We start from the raw sequence: 24,205 nt of genomic DNA, 5'->3' as shown, positions 1-24,205 counted from the left end.
ATCCTCCAATGCTCTGGCAATGATAACCTGTATGCAACCTCATTTATTCTTTCTGTAACCTTGAAAGGGCCATAGTATCTGGGAGATAACTTTGCATACACTTTCTGTTTGCCTTTAAACTTGCGGAGCCTAGCTTTTTCAAACTTCAAAAGTACCCAATCCCCTTCCTTGAGATCTAATTGTCTCCTATGTTTATCTGCAGCTCTTTTATGTTTCTCTTGAGACCTTTTGATTGCTGTCCGGACTTGCCTGTAAGCTGTCTGGAGGTCTCTCACAAACTGATCAGCTGCAAATAATTCATCCTTGGTCCTTAGGATAGGTGGCAAAATCACCTTCCCATAAATGACCTCAAAGGGGGCTTTCCCTGTAGAGCTGTGTACTATATTATTGTAAGCAAACTCTACCAATGGTAGGTACTTTTCCCAGTGTGAACCTTGGTCACCCACGTAGCATTTCAGCATATCCAATGCTGTAGAATTTGCTACTTCACTTTGACCATCTGTCTGGGGATGGAAAGACGAAGAAAAATTCAGATTCGTCCCCATGTTATCAAATAAAGCTCTCCAGAATAAACTGGTCATTCTGGTATCTCGATCACTGACAATGGACTTAGGCATACCATGGTGCTTAAAGATGTGTGCCATGAAAAGCTTAGCCATATGATCTGCCTTTATGGTTTTGCGAACCGGAATGAAATGAGCTTGCTTGCTGAATCTATCAGTGACCTTAATTATAGTCCAAATCCCATTAAGAGGCTTTGACCAAGGGTCGAGGTGCCTTAATTATAGTCCAAATCCCATTATTCCCTGACTTTGATCTTGGCAAATAAAAAATGAAGTCCATTGTAATACTTTCCCACGGTGCCTGAGGCACGGGAAGAGGCATAAGTAGGCCAAGTGCCTTCCGTCTATCATACTTCACTTTCTGACACTCCCTCATGCCTTCCAGGTCCTGATGATAGGCAATAGTCACATTATTGACCTAGGGTCTTCGGGACAAGGCATCTGCCACTCTGTTTTGAATTCCTGAGGTATGGACAATCTGAAAATGATACATTGACAGCATGTTTGCCCATTTCATATGCTTCTCGGAAAGCTTGGTCTGAGTCAAAAAGTATCTCAGACTTTGGTGATCTCTTTTAACAGTAAAATCTGCACCCAAAAGATAGTGCTTCGATGTATGGATGGCATGAATTACAGCCAATAACTCTTTCTCATAGATTCCCAGATATCTCTCTGCATGCCAGAGTCTCCTGCTCTCATAAGTCACTACATGACCATTCTGATGCAATGCAGCCCCAACACATTCCCCACAAGCATCACAATCCACATCAAATGGTTGATACAAATTTGGAACGATTAAGATTGGCTCTGTAGTCAATCTCTCCTTGAGTGTGGTGAAGGCTGTCTTTTGAGGAATTCCCCATCTAAAAGCTGCATTTTTCTTAGTAAGATCATGGAGTGGAGCAGCTATATGCGCAAAATGCCTGATGGCACGGATCTTTGTTGGATCCATCTGTATCCCATTCTTGGATATTATATGCCCCAGATAATGGATTTCTTCCAGGAAGAATTCACTTTTCTTACTGTTTGCATAGAGTTGATGATTTCTCAACTCTTGAAACACTATAGCAAGATGTTCCTTGTGCTCTTCTTCGGACTTAGAAAAGACAATAATGTCATCGAAGAAGATACCAGTGAACTGTCTGTAGGGTCGGAAGATACGATCCATCATCTTATTGAAGGTAGCTGGGGCATTGGTCAATCCAAAAGGCATCACCAGATATTCATACAACCCAAAAGTAGTGCAGAACGCTGTCTTGTGCACATCCTGAGGCTGTATCCTCACTTGGTGATAGCCACTCTTTAAGTCTATCCTGTTGAAAACTGAAGCTCCATTTAACCGATCCAGCACATCATCAATGCGCGGAATAGGGAATCTATTCTTGATGGTCATTTTGTTCAGTGCGCGGTAATCGACGCACATACAGAATGAGCCATCTTTCTTTTGTACTAGGAGTACAGGGGAACAAAAAGGAGAAGAACTGGGCTGAATCAACCCCTGGACAACAAGTCCTGCACCTGAGTCATAATCTCTTCTCGCTGAGTTGCACTAACTCTGTATGGGGGCCTATTGGGTGGCTCACTACCAGGCATTAACTCTATCTGATGATCTTCTGGTCTCTCTGGGGGTAACTCCCCTGGCAAAGCATCGGAAAAGCAATCTTTAAAGTTTACAAGAAACTGAAACTTATCTTTGTCTGCATCATTCATTTCAGCATGCATATCATTCTCTTTTTTTTTTTACAAAAACTATGTACGCGGAAATTGTAGACTTTATTGCTTTACCACATGTAACATCACATATAATGGGGATAGTCTCCCCTTTATTCCTGGCAACTAAACGCAGGTTTTTCCCCCTATGCACAAACTCCAGCACTCTTTGAGGAAGAGTCAACTTCACTGCCTTGTGATGAAACCAAGGCATTCCCAAGACTACATCATGATGTTTCAGTGGAGAAATGAAGAAGTCTTCTTGATCCACATAACTCTGTACATGAAGACGGAGCTTCCCTATCAAGGGAGTGACTGGCACAGGATTCCCACAGAACCTCTGATCGGCATCCAAAGCCCTGCCCAACTCCTCCGTCTTTATTCCCAGCCTCAGAGCTAGGTCCTTTGATATGAAATTATCAGTAGCCCCTGGATCAAATAAAATTAGCGCTTGCTGGTCTCTGACTTTGCGTCATGATAGCAGCAATTCTCGTTCTTTTGGGTTTGAAACATGACCCAATATGTCAGGAATTCCTCCTGCCATTGGCTTTTGCGGTCCCCATCGCTTCTTTGCTTCTTTTCCCTTTGAAGTTGAAGGCTTTTCTGGGCATTGGGCAGCCACATGCCCCTCTTTGCCGCACTTGAAGCATTTCCCATCTCTACGGAATTCAGCTATCTGTTCAGGGGTGAATGGAGATTTGCCTTTATATGACTTTGAAAACTGAGTACCCCTCGGCTTCTGAGGCTGAAACCCTTTCTTTTCCTTCTTTGGGGCTGACCCATCTGTGGTCTGTGCACTCCACCATGCACTAGCTGTTGTTGTCAAGTGCAAACTGACCATTCTTAATTTGGAGGATTCTGAAAACTTTTCTGTACCGAATGCAGCATCAAACTGCCTGATGAACTGCAATGCTTTGTCTATATGACCATACTGTCCATTGTAGGTCATAAACTTGACAGATTTACCTCCCTCTTTGAATTCCTTGGTCTCTCTGGAAGACTTACTCTTCCTACACTTCTTGTGTTTCCTTCTTTTCGTGGATGGTTTATCTGATAAAGAAGAAGATACAGAAGTCGAGCTCGAGATAGACGGTGAAGGACTGGCAAATCGGTGATGATGCCTTGATCTCTTCCTACTATGAGACCGTCCCCTATGAGGTCTCTCTTTCTCTGGCTGTACATGAGAGTGTGCCTCTGGCATTGGCACATCATATGTTGCATTAGGCATAGCTTCTGCTTGAAACAAATGCTGAGCCCTTGGATCCTTTCTAAGATTAAATTATTTTGCTGCACACTTCTCTGTCTTGGATGTACATCCCTATCTTGTGAATCCCACTGGATAGGTGATTGAGCCATTTTCTTTGCAAGTTTCTCACACACACACTGTGTATGCAACTGATGCACGCTGCCTTTGCTTTTCAAAGAGAAAATTTACCTCAACAAGAGGTGTCTTGCATTTACAATCTATGCCAGTACTGGGCTGTCAGCTCAAGGCATAAACTTAAAGCTGTATGCCTCTTTTCTGGCTACTGCAAATGGCTTCAAAAAAACATCTGTTTTTCCTTCTTTTCACTGCTCAAAGTGCATACTCTTTTTCTGCAAATCTTTGATTTTCTCTGATTTTCTGCTGCTTTTCTGACAGTAAAAGTCTGACAGGTAGGTGAAATCGGCTGGCAGAAACAGTCTCTGTAACTGTCCTTTTTTTTTGGGGGGACAGTAACCAGATGGAGTAACTGGCTGGTTACTCTAACCAGACTGACTGGTTCTGGTCTGGTTAGTCTGCAACTGGACTAACTAGACTGGTTGGGTCAACTAACCGGACCTCTAACCAGTCCACCAACCAAGGTTGAGTTAAATTAACCCCTGGTCAGCCATGTCAGCATCCATGTCACTTGTTAGAATGCTAGGTCATCTCACACGTGCATGCCACGTCATCCTTGCATGTGGGTCTGCCACGTCAGTTGACACTGTGCACTACCACGTGTCTTTTTGCCACATCATCCCGCACGTGTGCACGCCTAGCCACGTCATCTGCCTTGCTAGCTGCCACGTCATCTTGCACGTGTGGCCACCACATCACCTGTGTGCCACGTGTCTGTTGTTTGCCTATGCCACATGTGCACCACCTCAGCATAGTGCACGTGTATGCCATGTCACAAAAACCACGTCATCTAAGGTGTAAGGCGTCGAACATCGCCGGAACCTTCTACTTGCAGCGTAGAGAATCGAAGACGGAGAAGGAAGAAATTCTTTTTGTAGCTCACGTCTATCGTCGCGCCATCGCGTCAGCATTCGGGGAACCTCTAAAGGTTTGCGCTTTGGTGGAGAGTCTCTATTTTCTGACTGCGCAATGCACATAGCAATGATACCAACGAAAATAGTAACCCGCACCTTGCATGGGTTCTCCGTCAAACACCTGCGCAATCTAAGGCACTTAGCGTAGTCTTTCAATCGATGCCTCACGCCTACCAATCTAAATTTGCGTTGGCTCTTTCGCTTCCGTGGTCTCTCTACCAACAGAAACTCTCGTCAGAGGTGTCCTACGTTGGCGACTTGGATTTTTCCACAAATTTCCCCGCACCTACTACTTGATCGTCACAACTTCAGAAAACTGTGAAGCCATGCTCTGATACCAATGTAATACTACCCGCAAAGGACAGCCAAAACACTTCTCATTTGTTCTCCCTCTCTCAACAGAGACAATAGGGCCCAGGACAATCGTCGGGCTAGACCCCCCCGAAGGTTTTTATTCATTAGAGAGAAAATGAGTACAAGAGTTCAGCGTGGAAGCTGTACATATCTCAAAAATCCAATGTAGAATGAATCATTACATGAGCTCTCAGGCTCCCTTTCTTGGCAACAAGCCACTTGTCAATTTCTACATTACTTTCCTAATTACATGCCACTAAGGGCAACTTCGAAGCACTTGGTCATGCGAACCGCCTCCTAGACTTTGATTAGGCTCCCATAGCGCTTAGGAAAATAACTCTTCCTAGTACCTGCAACAATTAATTAAAGCGCACCACCATGGCACCCATTAATTGTTAGCGCTTTGCATGCAAACAACACATTGTGGACTAGTTCTAGTCATGGTGGGCGTCCCCAATGAATACATGTGCACACATAACAAATATAAAAATATATATTTATTCTCTGGTTGAACGGAGTCAACACTCTTGATTATAATTAAGAGGCTTTGACCAAGGGTCGAGGCGCCTTAATTATAGTCAAGTCTCTCCAACTGAAGTTGGCACAACTCTCCAACCGAAGTTGGCACATCTTGGTTAACCGTGGTTAACCCTCTTGGCACATGCGAAGTCTCGTTGACCGAAGTCAACACTCTCTGACCATAGTCAGCTCTGTAGTTCTCTGGTTAACCGTAGTTAACCTTCTTGGTAATAAACTAAGTCTCCCCGACCGAAGTCAGGTTTACTTGACCAGAGTCAAGTGTCTTTGACCGTAGTCAATTCTTTGACCATTAAAAGAACTCTTTGACCATAATTAACACATATATTACTCTTTAATTATGTTCAAATAAATGGTCAACTATACTTTGACTTAGGATATTTACATTGTGGTGACAACATGTGCGCACGCGCACACACATATGTGTGTGTGTGTGGGCAAACAGGCGGGGGACATGCTATTTGCTACGCTTTCCTTGATGGATTGGAAATTTGATTAAAGCATTGCAGGTTATTCTACCTTTTTATTTGCAGATCTTTCTGCCAAGAATGCTTATCTACTCTTACCACCACAACCATGGATTCGGGAGTGTAGGCTTCACATTTGGCATCTTGATAAACCTCTAACATGGTGGAAGACATCTCTTTGCTGCATTTGGAACAATAAACTTCCTCTGTGAGACAACGGCTTTTCTTATAATATTGTTTGGTAGGTGCATACTGGTGGGCCCTTTCTTGGCTGCTAGGCATATACCATCATTGGCTTTCCCTTCTTGTTCTCCCATCCTAGAGAGATGATTCTGCATCTGCTTTGGACCTACCCAGCTGCCAGGGTTTTTCTTCCTAGACTGGGGTTGTAGCTAGTCCCTGCTATGCATGATGGAGTTTATGGTTTTCAACCTTGTGAGTGACTATCATGAGATTGAAACTGCACTATGTTGTGTTTTTAGAGGATGAGTTTGGGAATGTTCCTGGATTCATCTAGGTATATGCTTCTGCCGTATTAGCGGACATGCAAATTTCACCTTGTGAAGTTTTCGTCCAAGTTACGGCGTGCTGGTATTGTGATAATTCTTTCTATCTTAAATGGTGCGTTGCCCTATCAGCTAGATTTAGATTTAGATGCTCGTTGGGGAGAGACTAAAATGAAAATGTTTAGACTTCACAAGCAGTTGTAGCTTGAATGAAGAGATTTTGGACTACCTTTTGATTAGCCTTCTCCTGTAGTGCTAGCCTTCATCATGGCTGAGTCTGCCCTTCGCCTCCGGAGTGCCGACAGAAACTCAGTACGAAGACTTTGTATAAATGGACGCTCAAGTATGTGTGGGTGTGTGGATTTGTATGTGTGAGAGCATATTTTTATACTATGGTCTACACCCACTGTTGGGCGCTGATGATGTCAGTGGGGATGTCATAGTAGCTAGTCCCTGCTATGCATGATGGAGTTTATGGTTTTCAACCTTGTGAGTGACTATCATGAGATTGAAACTGCACTATGTTGTGTTTTTAGAGGATGAGTTTGGGAATGTTCCTGGATTCATCTAGGTATATGCTTCTGCCGTATTAGCGGACATGCAAATTTCACCTTGTGAAGTTTTCGTCCAAGTTACGGCCTGCTGGTATTGTGATAATTCTTTCTATCTTAAATGGTGCATTGCCCTATCAGCTAGATTTAGATTTAGATGCTCGTTGGGGAGAGACTGAAATGAAAATGTTTAGACTTCACAAGCAGTTGTAGCTTGAATGAAGAGATTTTGGACTACCTTTTGATTAGCCTTCTCCTGTAGTGCTAGCCTTCATCATGGCTGAGTCTGCCCTTCACCTCCGAAGTGCCGACAGAAACTCAGTACGAAGACTTTGTATAAATGGATGCTCAAGTATGTGTGGGTGTGTGGATTTGTATGTGTGAGAGCATATTTTTATACTATGGTCTACACCCACTGTTGGGCACTGATGACGTCAGTGGGGATGTCATAGTAGCTAGTCCCTGCTATGCATGATGGAGTTTATGGTTTTCAACCTTGTGAGTGACTATCATGAGATTGAAACTGCACTATGTTGTGTTTTTAGAGGATGAGTTTGGGAATGTTCCTGGATTCATCTAGGTATATATTTAATCTACATACTCACTTTCCTAGCGTTCCTTTTGGCAAATGGTTCTGGCTATTTGGGAGATATGCCTCTTTACCGAATTATGATTACTTTTTTACATGGTGTCGCTACTGGGCTTTATGGACATTGTATCATGCCCGAAACTCTCACCTTTATGGGTTTTTCTCTGTGAATCTTTATGGTTTTTCTAATCCTCTCTGCATCGATGCCTTCAGGATGCACATGCACATGGAGATCTTCCTCCGGCCTAGTTAGAAGCTTTTTTTCACTGTTTTTAGTTTTGAAAAGAAGTTGCTCCTCTTTGGCGCAACTTTGAATGTACATTTCTCCTTGGTCTTTTTTCCGTCTTCTCCTAGTTTGAGTAGTAGCTCTCTTGCTTTGGGGCATAGTTTGAGTAGTAGCTCTCTTGCTTTGGGGCAGCTATGAATGTACATTCTTCTTAATGAAATTTTTATTCACGAAAAAAAAGATGTGCGCATGTGTGTGCATACATGTGCGCACACACACACACACACACACACACACACACACACTCTTTCTTTTTTTGGGGGTGAAATTTAGATAATTATATTAACAGAAGTTGTCTCCAAGAAGGAGAGCAATTATATCTTTAGAAAACTTGCATATATGCCAGGTAATGAGAGTAATATAACTGGCCCACATGCAAACAGTAATAAAAGGACTACTCGAGGGACGCTCGAAAAAAAGAGAACTTGTTTAGAGAAGGATCACCAAAAACCCAATCGTTTTGGTCCTTGCTAAGAGTCCATAGGGCCAATACCGAATCCAAGAAAAGAATAGATCATATCCCTGCGGGTCATGGTACATGTAATCCAAATAGCCAAAATAGCCTATCAAAGATAGCCTTTGAAAAGCGAGCCTACAAGATCCTTTCTAGAAATATAAGAAAATCTCTCGAATGCTGACAATGGCAAAGTATCTGAGCGACCGATTCCCGAGTAGCTAAGCAACGATGACACGCAGCTGGCACAATATGCCTTCGAGCCAAGAGTATGCCAGAAGGAAAAATACCTACAACTATCGTCCAAAGAAAAACCTGCTGGCAAAGAGGGAGTTTGCAATTCCAGAGTTGACGCAGTCTACCCCTCCACCACCTTGCATTGCGTCACACACTTTTTTTTTTCGTGAAACTATGAACATTATATTACGAAATAACCATTTTACAACAGGGCAGGGCTCTAGAAAAGAGCCAAACCCTATCTATTAGAAACAGTAAAAGAAAAGCTCAATGAAGAGACATCCAAATCCTCCTCATGCAAGGCATCATATAAGGACTGCCACAATGAGGCCCGGAAGAACTCATAAGGGTACTGAAGAGATGAAGCCAGAAATGCGTGATTTCGCTGAAGCCAGAGGCTCCACAACGCCCATGCATCACTCACACACACACACACACTCGCACGCACGCACGCACGCACGCAAGCAAGCACACTTTTATTTGTATATCTCCATCTCGGTGAAACCGGCCTTCGATAAACAAAAGGGTAGTGATCTTCTTCTACTCAGTCATAAACTTCATAAATAGCCACAATGCAAGCTTCAATCACTTAAATCACTTAGCACAACTTAGAAACAAGCTTCAACAACAAGGGTGAGGCTAGAATGCCCCTGCTCAATTGAAAATAGTACACAGTGCACCCACTAGCCCCAAATGCCTTGGCGCCCCTTACGGTATTTATTTGATGCTTCTGAATGGAAACGCTTTACAAAAAGGGTTCAACCCTGCACTGTTTCTCTCTGCAAATCCTCTACTTGTCTTCAAGGCATCTACTCCCAGTGCACCACTAGAATTCCCACTGGCAAGGCATACTCAGGCATTCACTTCTGATCTGACACAACTTAGAGGCATTCAGGCATCCAAACCACTGGCAAACTGAGCTTAAGGCAGCCTCAAGGCTATCACATGCATCCACACTGTCCTTAGGCCTTCCATAGGATCACCTTTGCCTTTGGGTGCTTCCTAGAACCTGTTGGAGTCCTAAAAGGACTGCACACAACGTGCATGCATTGCAAAAAGCTGCAAAGCAAGAAAGAACAAGGACAAACCGAACCTGGAACCAACTCCCGCTGTCTGTGGCAGAGGGGCGAGCTCCTTCCTCGCACCTGTCCTGTGTCCAGGCTCCCCACAGGGTGCAGGTGTCTTCTAGCATTCAGGAGGAGAGAAATGAAGGTAGAGAGCGGAGGGTGAACAAGAAAGAACTATAGAGAAAAGATGGTTTACAGATCTGCCTCGAAATGATTGCATTGGGATCTGTGCCCGAGTCCTTGAAGGATCGCTTAGGATGATGGGATATCTCAAGGTGTATGCCTCAGGCACACCTTGGTTTCTATGTTTGAGTGCTAGAGGCACAGTTAGGTGCCCACAAGCACAGTTAGGTGGTGGAGAGCCACATAGGATGAATGAGAGAAATTAGGAGCAGATTGAGGAGATGATTGTGGAGCTCTGAAGTCATCAGTGATGTCAGTGAGCATGTATGAGGTGCCTACTTAAGGACCTCACTCTTCTTCATTCCATAATGCAAGTAATGCAAGTATTCCGAGTTTGTGTCCACTCTTTGCTTTCCTTTCAGCTTACCTTTGATCCCCCTTGAGCCCATTTCTGCCACATCATCTTCTTCTTCTTCATCTTCTTCTTCTCCATTTTCCTCCTTCTTCCCAAAATCTTTGAGAGCTTGGTTCTCCGCCTACAAACGACCATTGCCCAAACCCTCTGAGCTGTAAACTCCTCTAGTATGGGCGAACTTCCACCTGCAAGTAATCGAGAAAAAAACGTCTCTGTTGGCTGCCGTTCTCCAAACAACGAATTTCTTCTATTGCTCAATACTCCCTGCCTGCTCCGCCATTGCCTGAGCTCTCTTAGGAGTAGATGGGCGACCTCAAGACGAAGATTTTGAGCCATTTTTCAGCTCATTTGGTTCAGTAACGAAGGAGAAATCGTTAAAACTCAGGTTCAGCCTGTAGCAACTCCCCCGGGCAAAAGTGCGCACCATTTCGTCCAACCTCTGTGCTGGACCCTCTCTGGTATATGAGCTTTCTTTTGCTTCAGAAAGCCCTCTTTTCCTTGCTTTGAAGAGTGAACTACAAGCCCTCCAAGTTCAGCCTTTTGGTTTTGACAGTTTTGGACAAGTTTTTGAAGATGATGCTACATAAAATGCTACTCTAGCATTTCTGGTTTTTTGAATCTTTCAATAACTTCAGTACAAGTGTGGCTTCAGTTTTGTTTTGAATTGCTAGACTTGGTTTTGATTGGAAAGTATTCATTTTAGCCACTTCTATGAAGCATGTAAGAAGAAGCATCATTGTTTGAAATTTGGTCACAAGACTTTGCTACATTAAATGCTTATATTTTGAAGCATTTCAGTTGTTATTCTAAGCCCTGTAAGAGAGAAGACACTGCCCAATACCTGGGTTAGACCCTCTCATGGCTTGCTTATGCAAAATATGTGAAAAGCCAAAACATAAAGCAATGTCTTGCTATGCTACAAAGGATGAAAATGTCAACCTGGCTTCCTTGTTGAAGATTGCCAAAACAATGGTTGCCAAAAAGGAAGCAACTACAAAGCCAAAGATCTACCCTCTCATGGCACTTTTATTTGACTCCAAGTACAAGAAAAAGATGAAGGTCAGATACCTAAGATATGCTTCTCTACACAACTATGGAGATGACAAGATAATTGTTCTCTTGAAGGATATGATTTTCAGATCCACTTGTTTTATCATAGTACCATCTTATAAGGCACTAGACACTGCCCATGTGGTAAGACCTTGCCTTGACATGGATATTTTGCCTCCACAAGATGAGGCATCCTTTGAAGATTATGCATTTTAAATCATCTCTATGTATGCTCCATATCTCTCTTTTTATGTCAAGGTACTCAGCCTGGATAGTTCTCCAAAATGAATGAAAATAAACTATTGTGTTTTGTGTGTTTTGTAAACACCTCTGGTCACCTTATGATGTAGGCCATGTGTATGTTTTGCTCCATGGTACCTCTTGCAGACATTGTGTGCATGTACATGCAGGGGAGATAACCATTGGAAGGTTTTTTTGTATCCCTTTTGTTTACCTTACACCCATGGGAACCCTTGCTAGCATGAGAACCTAGCCATAGATTTATCCTTGACCACCATGAGATGGCATGAGAAACTATGAGACTAGATGTATCCTTGACATAGCCTGAGGCATTCCCTTGAGGGGGGGTTTGATGGGATATCTCAAGGTGTATGCCTCAGGCACACCTTGGTTTCTATGTTTGAGTGCTACACAGTTAGGTGCCCACAAGCACAGTTAGGTGGTGGAGAGCCACATAGGATGATTGAGAGAATCTAGGAGCAGATTGAGGAGATGATTGTGGAGCTCTGAAGTCATCAGTGATGTCAGTGAGCATGTATGAGGTGCCTACTTAAGGACCTCACTCTTCTTCATTCCATAATGCAAGTAATGCAAGTATTCTGAGTTTGTGTCCACTCTTTGCTTTCCTTTCAGCTTACCAACATAGGAGAGAGAGAGTGCAGGTAGCAAAAGAGTCGATGATAAACGCCTTAGCCGTCACGTCAAAGTTGGATAATAAAAAACAAAGGAGGCTCATACCATGGCCTATAGGGCATCACTAGAACCACTAGAGGATGGCCTACAAACCCCCCTCCATGGAATGGGCTGAAGTACTCTAGAAACGTCTCAGAATACCTTGTATTTTATGGTCATGGTGGCACATGTTCATCCAAAAGGATATAGCACAAGGGATGTCAGATCATGTAACAAAGGGAACCAAGTGTAAATCCTGTCGAAAGACTTAGAACTTGGGACGAGGAAGTGCCTTTGTAAACATATATGCTATGTTGTCCTCTGTGGGAAGATAGGACAACTCTATGTCTCCTACTGACAACCGCTTCCGAACATAATGATAGTGAACTTCAATATGCTTGGTACGCGCATGAAACACTGGGTTACGCGCAATGGCCAAAGCACTCTAGCTGTCAGTGTAGACAATAGTGAAGGATGTTTGGCGAATACCAAGATCTGTAAGTAACTGTCGAAGCCAAACACACTCTACTGTAGCGGTGAAAGTTGCCTCGTACTCAGCCTCATAGCTAGATGTGGCGACTGTTGGTTGCTTCTTGCTGAGCCAAGAGATACATGAACTGCCAAGCAAAAAACAATTGCCAGTATGTGACACTCTAGTGTCGGAACATCCTGCCCAGTCACTATCCGTGTAAGCATGCATGGTAAGTGAACCCTGATCACCATAAAAGAGGGCTAAATTCTGAGTGCCTCTGAGATATTTGAAGACTCTCTTCACTGCTTGCCAATGCTGTGAACTGGGCATGTGCATGAATCTGCTGAGCTGAGATACTGCATACTATAAGTTAGGTCTGGTGTGACATAAATAAATAAGGCATCCAACAGCCTACTGATTAAGAGTGATATCCCATGGTGGGCTCCCATCATGAATTGAGAATTTGAAGCCAGGGTCCACTGGAGTAGAGATCAGCTTGCAATCCTCAAACTGAAAACGATCAAGGAGCTGTCCAATATACTTGGACCGAGACATCATGATACCCCCCTCAACATGAGCAAACTGAATGCCCAAATAATAATGGAGCTGTCCCATGTCTGACATGTCAAAAATCTGCTGCAAATCAGCCTTGAAAGCTGCAATTTGCTGAGTATCTGGGCCCGTGATGAGCATATCATCCACATATAAAATCAGCACTAAAAAATCAGATCCACTCCGGCGGACATAAAGAGTGGGTTCTGAGGGACTATTCTGAAAACCAAGGGATAGTAAGTGTGCATGAATTTTGGCATACCATGCCCTAGGTGCCTGCTTCAAACCATAAAGGGCTTTTCTAAGCCGACATACCTTATTTTCAGAATTAACAACCTCAAAGCCAGGAGGTTGTGTGACATAGACTTCTTCCTGCAGATCCCCATGAAGAAAAGCAGTCTTGATGTCAAGTTGGTGCACTTGCCAATGATGATGGGCTGCAATGGCAATGACACATCTAATGGTAGTAATCGTGGATGTGGGAGCAAATGTCTCCTCAAAGTCAATGCCTTGTTGTTGGGCATACCCTTTTGCAACAAGACGGGCTTTGTATCGATCTATGCTGCCATCAGATTTCCTTTTTAATTTGTAGACCCACCTAGTTCCAATGGCATGCTTGCCTGGAGGGAAATCTACTAATTCCCATGTGTCATTTTAGCAATGGAATGTAACTCAGCTCTCATTGCATCCATCCACTCTTTGTTGTCAAAAGCGTCTTTATGGCACAGAGGCTCTTCATTGCAAGCTGTAGCAAGGAGTGCAAACTCAAGAAAGTGACCATGCTGTCTATTCCCTGATCTTGTCCGGGCAGCAAAAGGCTGATCTTGTTTGCTGTCCCTCAATGTATCAAGAAGCCATCTGAGTACTTGCCTTTGCTGTCTATTGACAGCTCTTTCTTCATGACTGCATCATGAATAGTGGGATCATTTTGTGCCGGAAGAGAAACCTGCAAATCAGCAATGAGGTAGTGGCTGATTACTGCTTGGTGGAGGGCTTGCAGGAGGCTCATGTTGCTGGTCAAAGTCCTCTTCTGAGGATGGCAGAGGTAACCAAGATTCAAAGGCATCAAACATGTCAACATCTGGCTTAGCTTTGCAGTCCACAAGAGGAGAAGCTCAATGTTCAGCAAAGATTACATCTCTATTGACAATAATCTTCCCAGTATTTGGTTGGTATAACCGATACCCTCTGCTCTCCTGGCTGTAACCAATAAATATGCATTTGATTGCCTTGTCATCAAGCTTATGTCTCAGCTGAGATGGTACATGAACATATGCAAGAGACCCAAAAACTCTCATGTGTGAAAGTGAAGGCTTCCTGCCTTTCCATGCTTCATAAGGTGTAATAGTCTGCAATGCCCGTGTAGGTGATCTATCCAGTACATAGTTGGCACACATCACTGCATCAAGCCAAAATTTATTGGGCAAAGACTTGGCCTTAAGCATGCATCTGGCCATCTCCATTGTGCACGTGTTTTTCCTTTTAGAAACAGGATTCTGCTGAGGAGTGTAAGGAGTAGTACATGAGTGAATAATGCCCCGTGAAGACAGAAAGGCATCAAACTCCTTTGACGTATACTCTCCCCCCCTATCTGTGTTGAGGGTGACAAGCTTGCATCCCGATTCATTCTCAACCATATTCAGCCATCTCTGAAAGCATAAGAAAACTTCAGATTTGGCTTTTAAAGGATATATCCAACAATATCTTGTGAAATCATCAATGAGAGTCATGAAATACTTGTACCCCCCAATGGCATTTGTCCTCATTGGGCCACAGACATCACTGTGCACTAGCTGCAATTTCCTTTGTGAGAGTTTTGGACAATTCTTTTGAAAAGGAAATCGATGCATCTTACCCAAAAGACAACCCTCACGCACATGTTTGGAAACTGTGTGAGTTTGAGGTACATCATTTGCCATTTGCTGTGAATGTAGCTTTGCAAGAGCTCTATAATTGAGATGGCCCATTCTCTCATGCCAAAGATGAGTTTCAGCAAGCTGTGAATCTGAAATAGCCAATGCTTCAATAGAAAGTGCAGCTGAGTGATGATCAAGGTGATAAAGCCCCTTTTGCAAAGTGCCAGTGAGAACTATGGCATTGTCATCACGAAGATCATAAACTAGGCATCTGTAGCCATAAAAAATAACTCTGAAACCTGAAGTGGCAATTGCTGAAATTGAAATCAAGTTGACTTCAATTCTAGGCACAAAAAGAACATTTGTCAGAGTAACAGGATGGCTTGAAATGGATGTGAGCTGCACATCTCCAACTCCTTTTACAGCATATGAAGCATTATTAGCACAGTAACAGTCCCTGCTCAAGGTGCATTAGCTAAAGAATGAAACAACTGTCTACAAGATGTGACATTGGAAGCACCACTATCGAAGTACCAGGACTGAGCATCATTAGTAGTAAAGAATGCATCAGCTTTGGAGGGATCAAATGAGCAATGGACAGTTCATGCCCAATCATCTTGAAGAGCATGTGCATGTGAAGCATCTTCTGGCTCATGGGATTCAATAGCATGTGAGGCATTAACTATCAATGCTGCTTTCTTTTTCTCCGAAGCAATGCGCTGCCTGCATTTTGAAATGTCATGTCCAGGCTTGCGACAATAGTTGCATCTTTTCTTCTTTGACTATCTGCTGTATTTTTAGATGCATGGGAGGAATTGCAGCTGCTATGCGCAGATTTTGGCTTGCCCATAGGCTTGGAAGCCTTGCCTCTTCCTGTCTACTGTGAAGCAAATGCATGATCAGAAATAATGGCTTGTCTATTAGCTCTACTTTGCTCTTCCTGCAAAAGCAAAGTAACTAGCTGATCAAAAGAATAGTGGTCTGGATTACCCATGGCCACTAATCGAAGGGTTGTAGCAAACCCTTGATATGTATCTGGCAGTCCATTCAATGTGGTACTGACAAGCTGTGAATTTGGCACCACCTCATCAATGTTGGCAAGCTGTTCCATGAGGTCCTTGACCTTTGTGAGGTATGCATCCATAGAGTCACCTTCATTCATACTGACTTCCTGTAATTGCCTCCTCAAATATGCAACACAAGCTTCATTGCGAATCTGATAGAGAGAAGCCAATTTATCCCAAGCATCCTTTGCTGTCTTGCAAGACCCGATGTGTGGAATAGTGATTCTCTTGCATGATAAAGCAATACATGAATGTGCATTTGCATCTCTTGCATCCCATCTTGACTGTTCTTGAGTTGGAAGAGCAGCAGCAGGAGTGCTAGAGGAAGAGGCATCAGGAGGAGTACCCCCTGCAGAAGGACGAGCAGGGGAGGCAACCACTATAGCATTGGCTGGCCTCAGATCAGCCCCAGAAACAATATTCCATAAATGCTTTGCAACAAGAATATGTTTCATGAGGTAAGACCACATCGGATAGTTGGTGCCATCCAACTTATCATCTTCACAAAGAACTCTAAATAAATCTTGATTGTTTCCAGCCATAGCAAATGTGATACCCTGAAAAAGACCTGAAAACCCAAAAGCCTCAAGGCTATCACTGCAAAAAGCTGGCTGTCCAAAAATGACAGCAAATATGTGCAAATTTCTGACCCAAAATGCAGATCTGACCCAAATGTGACTGTGGCAGGCCATGTTCACTGCAAAAACAAGCAAAAAGAGGGCAAATACAGAAAAGCCCCAAAATTTTGTTGGAATTTTTGCAAATGTGACCCAATGTATGAAGATTTGACTCAATGTCCTGCAAAAGTGACTCAATGTCATGCAATATTGACCCAAATGTATAGCCTCAAGGCTTGAAAATGCAAAAATATGAGTTGGTGTCCCAAACACCAGTTGAAATTGAGCTCCCAACACAAAAAGCCCCAAATTTTTGTTGACCTGAATGATGATGTGGCACAATGTGACAGTCCTAAACCTGAAATTAACTGAAAACTTCAATTTTTCTTGACTTGCTAGTTGAGGACATCGGCAAATTAGATTGGGTGAAGCTTGTGCTTGACATAGCACGGATGATTGTAACATTTATCACAAGGAAGCAAAGAGCTTTACATATGTTCCGCTCTTTGAGTGAGCGTGAGTTGTTAAAGCCTTGTGACACTAGGTTTGCCTACATGTACATAGTTTTGGGCAATTTACTAGATGTAAGGCAAGCATTGAGGAGAATGGTTGTAAGTGAAGAATGGATAAGATGGTAGACCTCCAAAACAGAAAAAGGCAAAAAAGTGGAAGAGCATGTCCTTGACAATGCATTTTGGGAGCAATGCCTCATCATAAAGAACTTGCGTGCTCCCATCTTGAAGCTTCTCCGTCTTGTGGATCGAGAGTGTGCAACCATGGGATTTGTTTATGAACTCATGGACAAGATGGTGGAGGAGCTTGATGCCATGAAGAATATTTCAGCGGATTGCGTGAAAAAAGTATACGACTTATGTGTGTCAAGGTGGGCTTTTATGAGTCACTTGTAAGTTGTAACTGTAAGTTGTGGCATCATTTTTGTGCATTTTTTAAGTAGATACTTGATAGTTATTAGTGACTCATATACATCAATGATATTTTGTAACTTAGGTGGAATATGATGCACGTTCCCTTGCATGCTTCTTAGAACATCACCTTACAAGCTGCAACATGTCAAGCAAGTATTGCATGTAACGCGTGACTGTGGCCTAAGATGTTTGAACATTTCTATCAAAACGTCTCCTTATGAGAGTAGAGTGGCACCTTCTTGAAATCCAGGATCTCTGCTTGCATGTTCCATGCTTGGCATTGAAGTGCCTGCGCATCCCCTTGTCCTCATATAATGCCAGAAATGGGGATATTTGTAATTTTCCTAGGAAACCCTAGCATTATCAAACATCTTTTGAGGAAATCAACATGCTGCAATATACACACTTGTGGTCGAAGGTATCTGGAGACATATCCATAGATTATGGACATACATATCTCTACCTGGCATAGTAATTTATGTTGGTAAATGTTGTTTCTTGTATCCCCTATTTGTGTGTGCCTTTATCTTTGAGGTATACTCATGCACTATGGGTATCGCTTTGGGCTCTAATGTCTTTTGTATCACAAGATCTTTTCTTTGTAAGGTTTCATGAAAGTTACTTGGTAGAATAGAACCCCATTTCTCTTCCAGAGAGCAAATCCCAAAGCAAGAGAACTTTAAAGTTATCCCCCTCTTCCAATACATCAACGAGTTTACCAAAGTCATCTCTCTTGTTTGTCCCTTTAGCATAGTTTGCATTTAGAGGAAAGATAAGACATAGCTCCAACATTGCATTTTTTCACACACGTCATAATAAGCCATGATGCTCATATTGTAGAAACAACAAATCTATCATGTTTTGATAGAAAGGTGATTGATGCGCATATGTTATGCAAAATCGTGAGTTCCTCCATCAATGGTGTCACAATCATATTTGGTTCTCCTTTGTACTTCATCTGCTTTCACCTTGTGGAACACTTCGTGCGCTAAACTATTGTTGAGGCTATGCTTATTGTATGTTGATTGCACCCCCATGGAGAGGTTAACCACTTCCCACAGTGATTGCATTTGAAATTGAATTTGCCTTTGTCCTTGGAGTACAGTGCACTGGAGTCCGGAGTGTTTGCATACCGTCTTTCATGATCAATGAGCATAGCAACCACAGGCTCAGAACAGCAACTTGATCATTTTCCCCTACAGAGGCCTTCAGACTAGCAAGCTGAGTGACAAGGGGTTCCATATGATTCAAGTGAGCAAAAAGAGGTTCTTCATGCTTCATTTGCAGCTTGAAGAATTCCTGTCTTCGGAATACCTTTGAATTGACAACTTTGTTGCCGAACGATCCTTCAAACTTAGTCCATAATTCGTGAGCAATGGAATCAAAATCAAAATGATGAATAGCTTCATCGCCCAACCCCAAACCAATGAGAGAAAGAGCTTTGTCATTTAGATTCTCCCAGTGTGCAATTTTCTTTTCATCTGATTGTGGCCTTTGCTCCTTGCCACTAATAATAGGCCACACTCCATCCTAGTTTGGTGCTTGCAAGATAGGGACAAAAGCCAGGATGAGTGTAAGAGTTTCATGGAAATCCTATAGAGGCAACACTCAAAACAAAGTAGAATTCATGAGCTAATGAAGTGAGAGGAGGCATCATATGATCCCACCCAATCTTATTTTGGAGAGTGTTTGTGGTTCAACAATCCTAGTGCAATAGAAAAGCATGTTGGACAAACAATGTGTCATGTGAAGAAATGATATGTGCATTGCATTTTCATGAACTCTTTAAAGTCAACAAGTAGACTAGTATCTATCATAGAATCAAGCAGATGGATGTAGATGATTTTACATGTAAATTTATATCTCATTGTTGTACCATTTGTGCATCGTGAATTTTGTCTTGCCCTTGAAACTAGTAATTTTCATCAAAATCTATCACAAAGATAATTGTCTCCTTAGGGAATTTGAAGACACATCTTGAACTGTTTGTCTTACTATAGAGTGATGAAATTTGTGAAGCGCTAGGGCGATGGCCAAAAGACAAATGATGAGCAAGAGAGCTTGTGTTAGGCAAGAAATAACTTGGGGAAAGCATTTCATCAAAGCAGGCCGTTGTGGGGAAGGAGGTGGCTTTCTGATGGAACGTTGTATGCTATCAAATGGCAAGAAGGGCTTCAAGAAATATTACATTTTCTTTTCCCCATGCAGGTTGGATGTTGGAGAAGGCAAGGAGGTCGATTTGCATGAATGCAACAGATCAACATTGTTAAAGCAACAAATAAGATATTTGGGGCCTGTGAGTTATCTTTTGTGCTACTTATGGTTTTAAAAAGTTTGCTTATTTATATGTTGACCTCATTTAATTAACATACATTCTTTGCCTTTAATACACTTTCGCTTTCCCTTATCCTAGCATACACTTCTACCCAGTTCTTGCACTCGCTTTCCTTCTGCACCATCTTGTTGTCTTGAGAAAGCCATATCCCCTTAAATTTTTTTTGCTATAACTCTTCAAGTGCTACTCCAAATCATAATCCATCTACACTAGGGGCTCTTCTAAATAGCTGCAAGAATCCCTCTTCAAGCTAAAATCATCATTCTTCTCTTGCAAAGTATCAGGCTAGACTTCTTTGCTCCCCAAAAAATTGTGATTTCATGAAAATCTTCCTTGTTGCACTTCCTACTTGAGATTTGGCAATTTGCATGCTCTTTTGCAGCCCTCTAGATACCTCTTGGAGAAATTTGTTGGATTGCAAAATTGAGATTGCAATGCATCTATTGCACGCTCTTAGCATGTCAACAAAATTCTTCTTATTTTTGTTGTACTAATTTAGGCTTGTGGTAATGGATTGAGCATACAAGGAGGCCTTTTGATAGGTCAAGTACAATCTGGAAGCCCTTCCACCCTTGCCAGCAGGACGTGTTATGGCATCAAGTAATATAACCATGCGAGGCAATACTTGTTTTTAGAGATGTGGTGTACATATGCGATATTAGTAAATAATCCGCTAAATTTTGGCAAGTGTTAGTGTGGCATGTTGGCCAGTCGTGTTACATGTGGTGGGTGTGTTAACTAAATACAATGAAACCAAGAGTCACTACAAATAATCAACTCCCTATATGATAACTACAAATGATAAGGATAGAAATGAGATTAGGGTTTGAAAATGCCATAAGGGCCTGTGGGGGTGTGTTAGAATAGCAATCGATTGTCGTATTTCCTCTTAAAAGATGCTTTTCTAGCCCAAGCGATGTGGGGAGAGCCCTAGATCTTGCGCCAGGTGGCCATAAGAGTGTGAGTAATGTCATGCTAGATGATGCAAGTAGATTGAGAGGTGTAGGTGTGAGTATCCTCTATGGTCTTTTTGTATTTTTGGATTGCCCAATTTGATGCGTTGTGAGATTGGCAATAATCTCCCATGCTGATTCTATGGAGGAATAGTGAGGTCTAAAGATGCAAAGGGGTACGGAATCCAGGCAAATGATACAACGCTGAATCATAGTCACAAGAAACATAGAAACGTGAAACCTTTCAAAACGTTTTAGAAAAACTTGATTTTTTTTGAAATGCAAGTTTTGTACTTTGTGGCCCCAAAAATGTTTATAATATGCCCCATGTATATGTGGTATATATAAATTATTCAAATGATGCTAAACATGCAAATTTTCAATTATATAGCCTTACACAATGGCATACAATGTATCGAAATATAAAATGCATATTGTGTTGCGTGTAGTTTCCACATATTAATTGCCATTAAATTTAGAGAACTTTGCAAGTGTTCAATGAATTGACTTTTAAATCCAAAAAATGCAGCATAACAAATCAAGTGCAAAACCCACAAATTCATGCAAATCTTTCTTTTGCGCCCGTGGGTCCTGCCATAGTTTCTATACATTTTCTGAGTTACCAAATTTCTAATTCCCCCCATATCTTATGGGATATCAGCAGGCTGTATGCCCCGTAGCTCCATCCATTTCCCCTCCTCTTTGTGCCCTCTAGTGGTCTTTGTAGCCTCCATTGCTTTGTGGTATCTTGCTTGGATTTTATCTTCTCAAGCTTGTTGAATGTATTCGCACAATGCTTACCAAGAAAGAAAGAAAGAAAGAAAGGTTATTAAAAGTCTTCAGAAGACCAAAGGGTCTATGAGACTAAAAACCCCTGATACAATGAGCTGAGGGGTAGAGCCTCTAAGTAGGCATCAACACCCATGTCGAATACAAAAAACCCCCATAATCCATAATCATAACAATGTCAATACATGGAGAGAATCTCTGAACTCATGGCGACGACGGGAGCTGGCGGCACTGTGGTGATCATCTAGGAGGTGGCGGAGATGTCAAGCCTAAGCTGTGTGAGGTTGCTGTGTTGGCATAAAACCTGTGATCCAGCGCTGACGGCTTTCAGCAAGAGAGAGAGAGAGAGACAAACAGTTCTATGGGGCAGCAAAGAACCATCTAGTACATCTGCTTAGGGAGGGCACATGACAGCTCCTAGGCAGTGCAAAAGCAACTCCAGTTATTTTAGAGTACCTACATAATAATCATACGAAAAAACTTAATCAGCCATACATCAGTTTAAGACTGAGAGTCTTTTGGTTTTGATTTAAATTCTTTGATAATTGCTATGCCTTCATAATATACTGCCCAGTTTCCATCTTTTCTTGCAACCAACTCTGTTGCTTTATTCTTCAATGGAGCTCTTGTGAGCTTAGTCCCTTTCAGCTTGTATGATTGGCGAAGAAGCCCGATCCGTAAATCTCACGATTTGAGTGTAATGATAGCATGTCCTCTGGAGTGTCGGATATTAGTTACCTATCACAAGAAACTGAAGTTACCTATCACAACTGCCAATTGCATCCTCAGTTCTCTCCCCTCTTGCCGTAGAAAAAAAATTGTTCGTGTTGATTGAGGTTGGGTGTCTTCAGACCTCTTCGATAGAATATATGTGCATACGGAGATGGTGTCCTAGCTGCAACTGTAGCGTATCGAGTCTTGTTGGCTGGGGTCGCTAGGGTGCAGGGAGATTTCGTGGGGGATTTCTAAGAGAGGCTAGGCCACTCTATGTTGGCCATATCTGAAGAACTCTCAGCTGAGACTAACCCCCGGGATGGGCTAGGGGTTCAGCCCAACCCGGAGTGGGGTGAGAGAGAAAGAGAAAGAGAAAGAGAGTTTATTAGCGTCCTCGGGGGGCCAAAAATGACCCATGGGACCCGTCTCGATACAATGTAAAAAGAGTCTCCTCAAGGAGAGAGGTCAGGAGTCTATGAGTTCTTGACGATAGGTAAAAAGACGAGTGACAAAAGATCCCAATGCTGCTAGAGAGGCAGTGGAGAGAACTGATGTCAACTTAGCGGAGTCCCCCAGTATCTGCTGGTAGTCCTCCCTGATATGTGCATATCGGGGGCACTGTAGAGCTACATGTGCCTCTGTCTCAACTACCTGCATGTCACAAAGGGTACAGACTCTAGCATGTCTAGGCTGGTGTATCCAAGCTCCCTGCTCAATGGCAAATGTATGAGATCTGGTACGGAACCTGGCGATGTTTCTACGATATAGAAGGGGGATAGGTGTGCTAATATAAGACTGAGCATGAGTCTCTATGGACATGTATGTAGACCAACGTGTGGGATTTATGTTGTCTTGGTAATATTCCGGCTTTACCCTCTTTTCACTTGTCAACCAGTGATTCCGCAAAGTGCTCAGTAAAGATAGTTGAAACTCTTGTGTGTTGACCTTTTCAGGCGGCATGATCAAATATGCTTCCACTTTCCATGTGCTGAACCATTTTCTTATGTCGGTTGCCCATCCTGTGCAGATGACCTTACTTTCATAGTTCTTTTGAAGCTTTGTGCTGGCATTCCATGCTTTATGAGGCAGCCTGCCAGGTTGCATTTGCTGCACCTCTATTAGGTATTGCATAACTCTGATCAATGCATGAAATTAAATTGGTCTTCTTCCCGTTTCCAACAGAAGTATTGAGTATGGAGTAGTGGGTTTGACACCAAGGTGTCTCCTTAGGAAAGCTTTTTGCATTTTCTCAATATCATTGCATGTAGAGGCTGAAATGCTGCCTCCCCATACTTCCACTCCATATAATATTGTCTGCACTACATATGCATCAAACAATATATTTTGAATTTTCCAGTTCCTAGTGTCGGTGTGCCTGCAATCATTCTCAAGTTGGTAGTACTTCCCCCAACCAGTGTCCATCCTTCTATGTATACATTGCCACCATCTGTGATCTGCCGGGATATCAACCCCTAAGTATTTGAAGGTGCTGACATACTCAATGATCTGTCCATCAAAGGTGATCTTAGGGGGATGTTCTTGCTGATTGGTACAAACTGCCATCATCTTTGTTTTTCCGACATCTACTTGCAGCCCGCTTTCCCTACAAAAAGTCTTAAGCACTTGTAAAAGTTTGTGCATAGATTCCGGATCGTATGCAAAAAGAACGACATCATCTGCGTATAACAACAATAGCACTGTCCAAAGCCCCAATTGCGGTCCTTGCAACCCTTTCTCTACTACAAATTCATTGATGAGTTCCTCCAGTTGGTCACACAGAGAGAGAGAGAGAGAGAGAGAGAGAGAGTGGG

The 24,205-nt window shown here is 42.6% G+C and overlaps 1 protein-coding gene across 1 annotated transcript in view; it reads left to right on the top strand.

Annotated features, from left to right (window-relative positions):
- LOC147894715 (uncharacterized) overlaps window positions 1-24,205 on the top strand; it is a 93,490-nt gene that overhangs the window by 43,547 nt on the left and 25,738 nt on the right. The window contains exon 8 of the mRNA XM_087385359.1: window positions 19,812-19,899. Coding sequence (XP_087241485.1) covers window positions 19,812-19,899 — 88 coding nt within the window. The remainder of the gene's footprint in view (window positions 1-19,811; window positions 19,900-24,205) is intronic.

The sequence above is a fragment of the Dipteris shenzhenensis genome, chromosome 14 (genome assembly GCF_047967505.1).
Source record: "Dipteris shenzhenensis isolate YYH24624 ecotype China chromosome 14, Dip_SZ_1.0, whole genome shotgun sequence".
Taxonomy (NCBI): domain Eukaryota; kingdom Viridiplantae; phylum Streptophyta; class Polypodiopsida; order Gleicheniales; family Dipteridaceae; genus Dipteris; species Dipteris shenzhenensis.
This window is presented reverse-complemented; position numbering and strand designations above follow the sequence as displayed.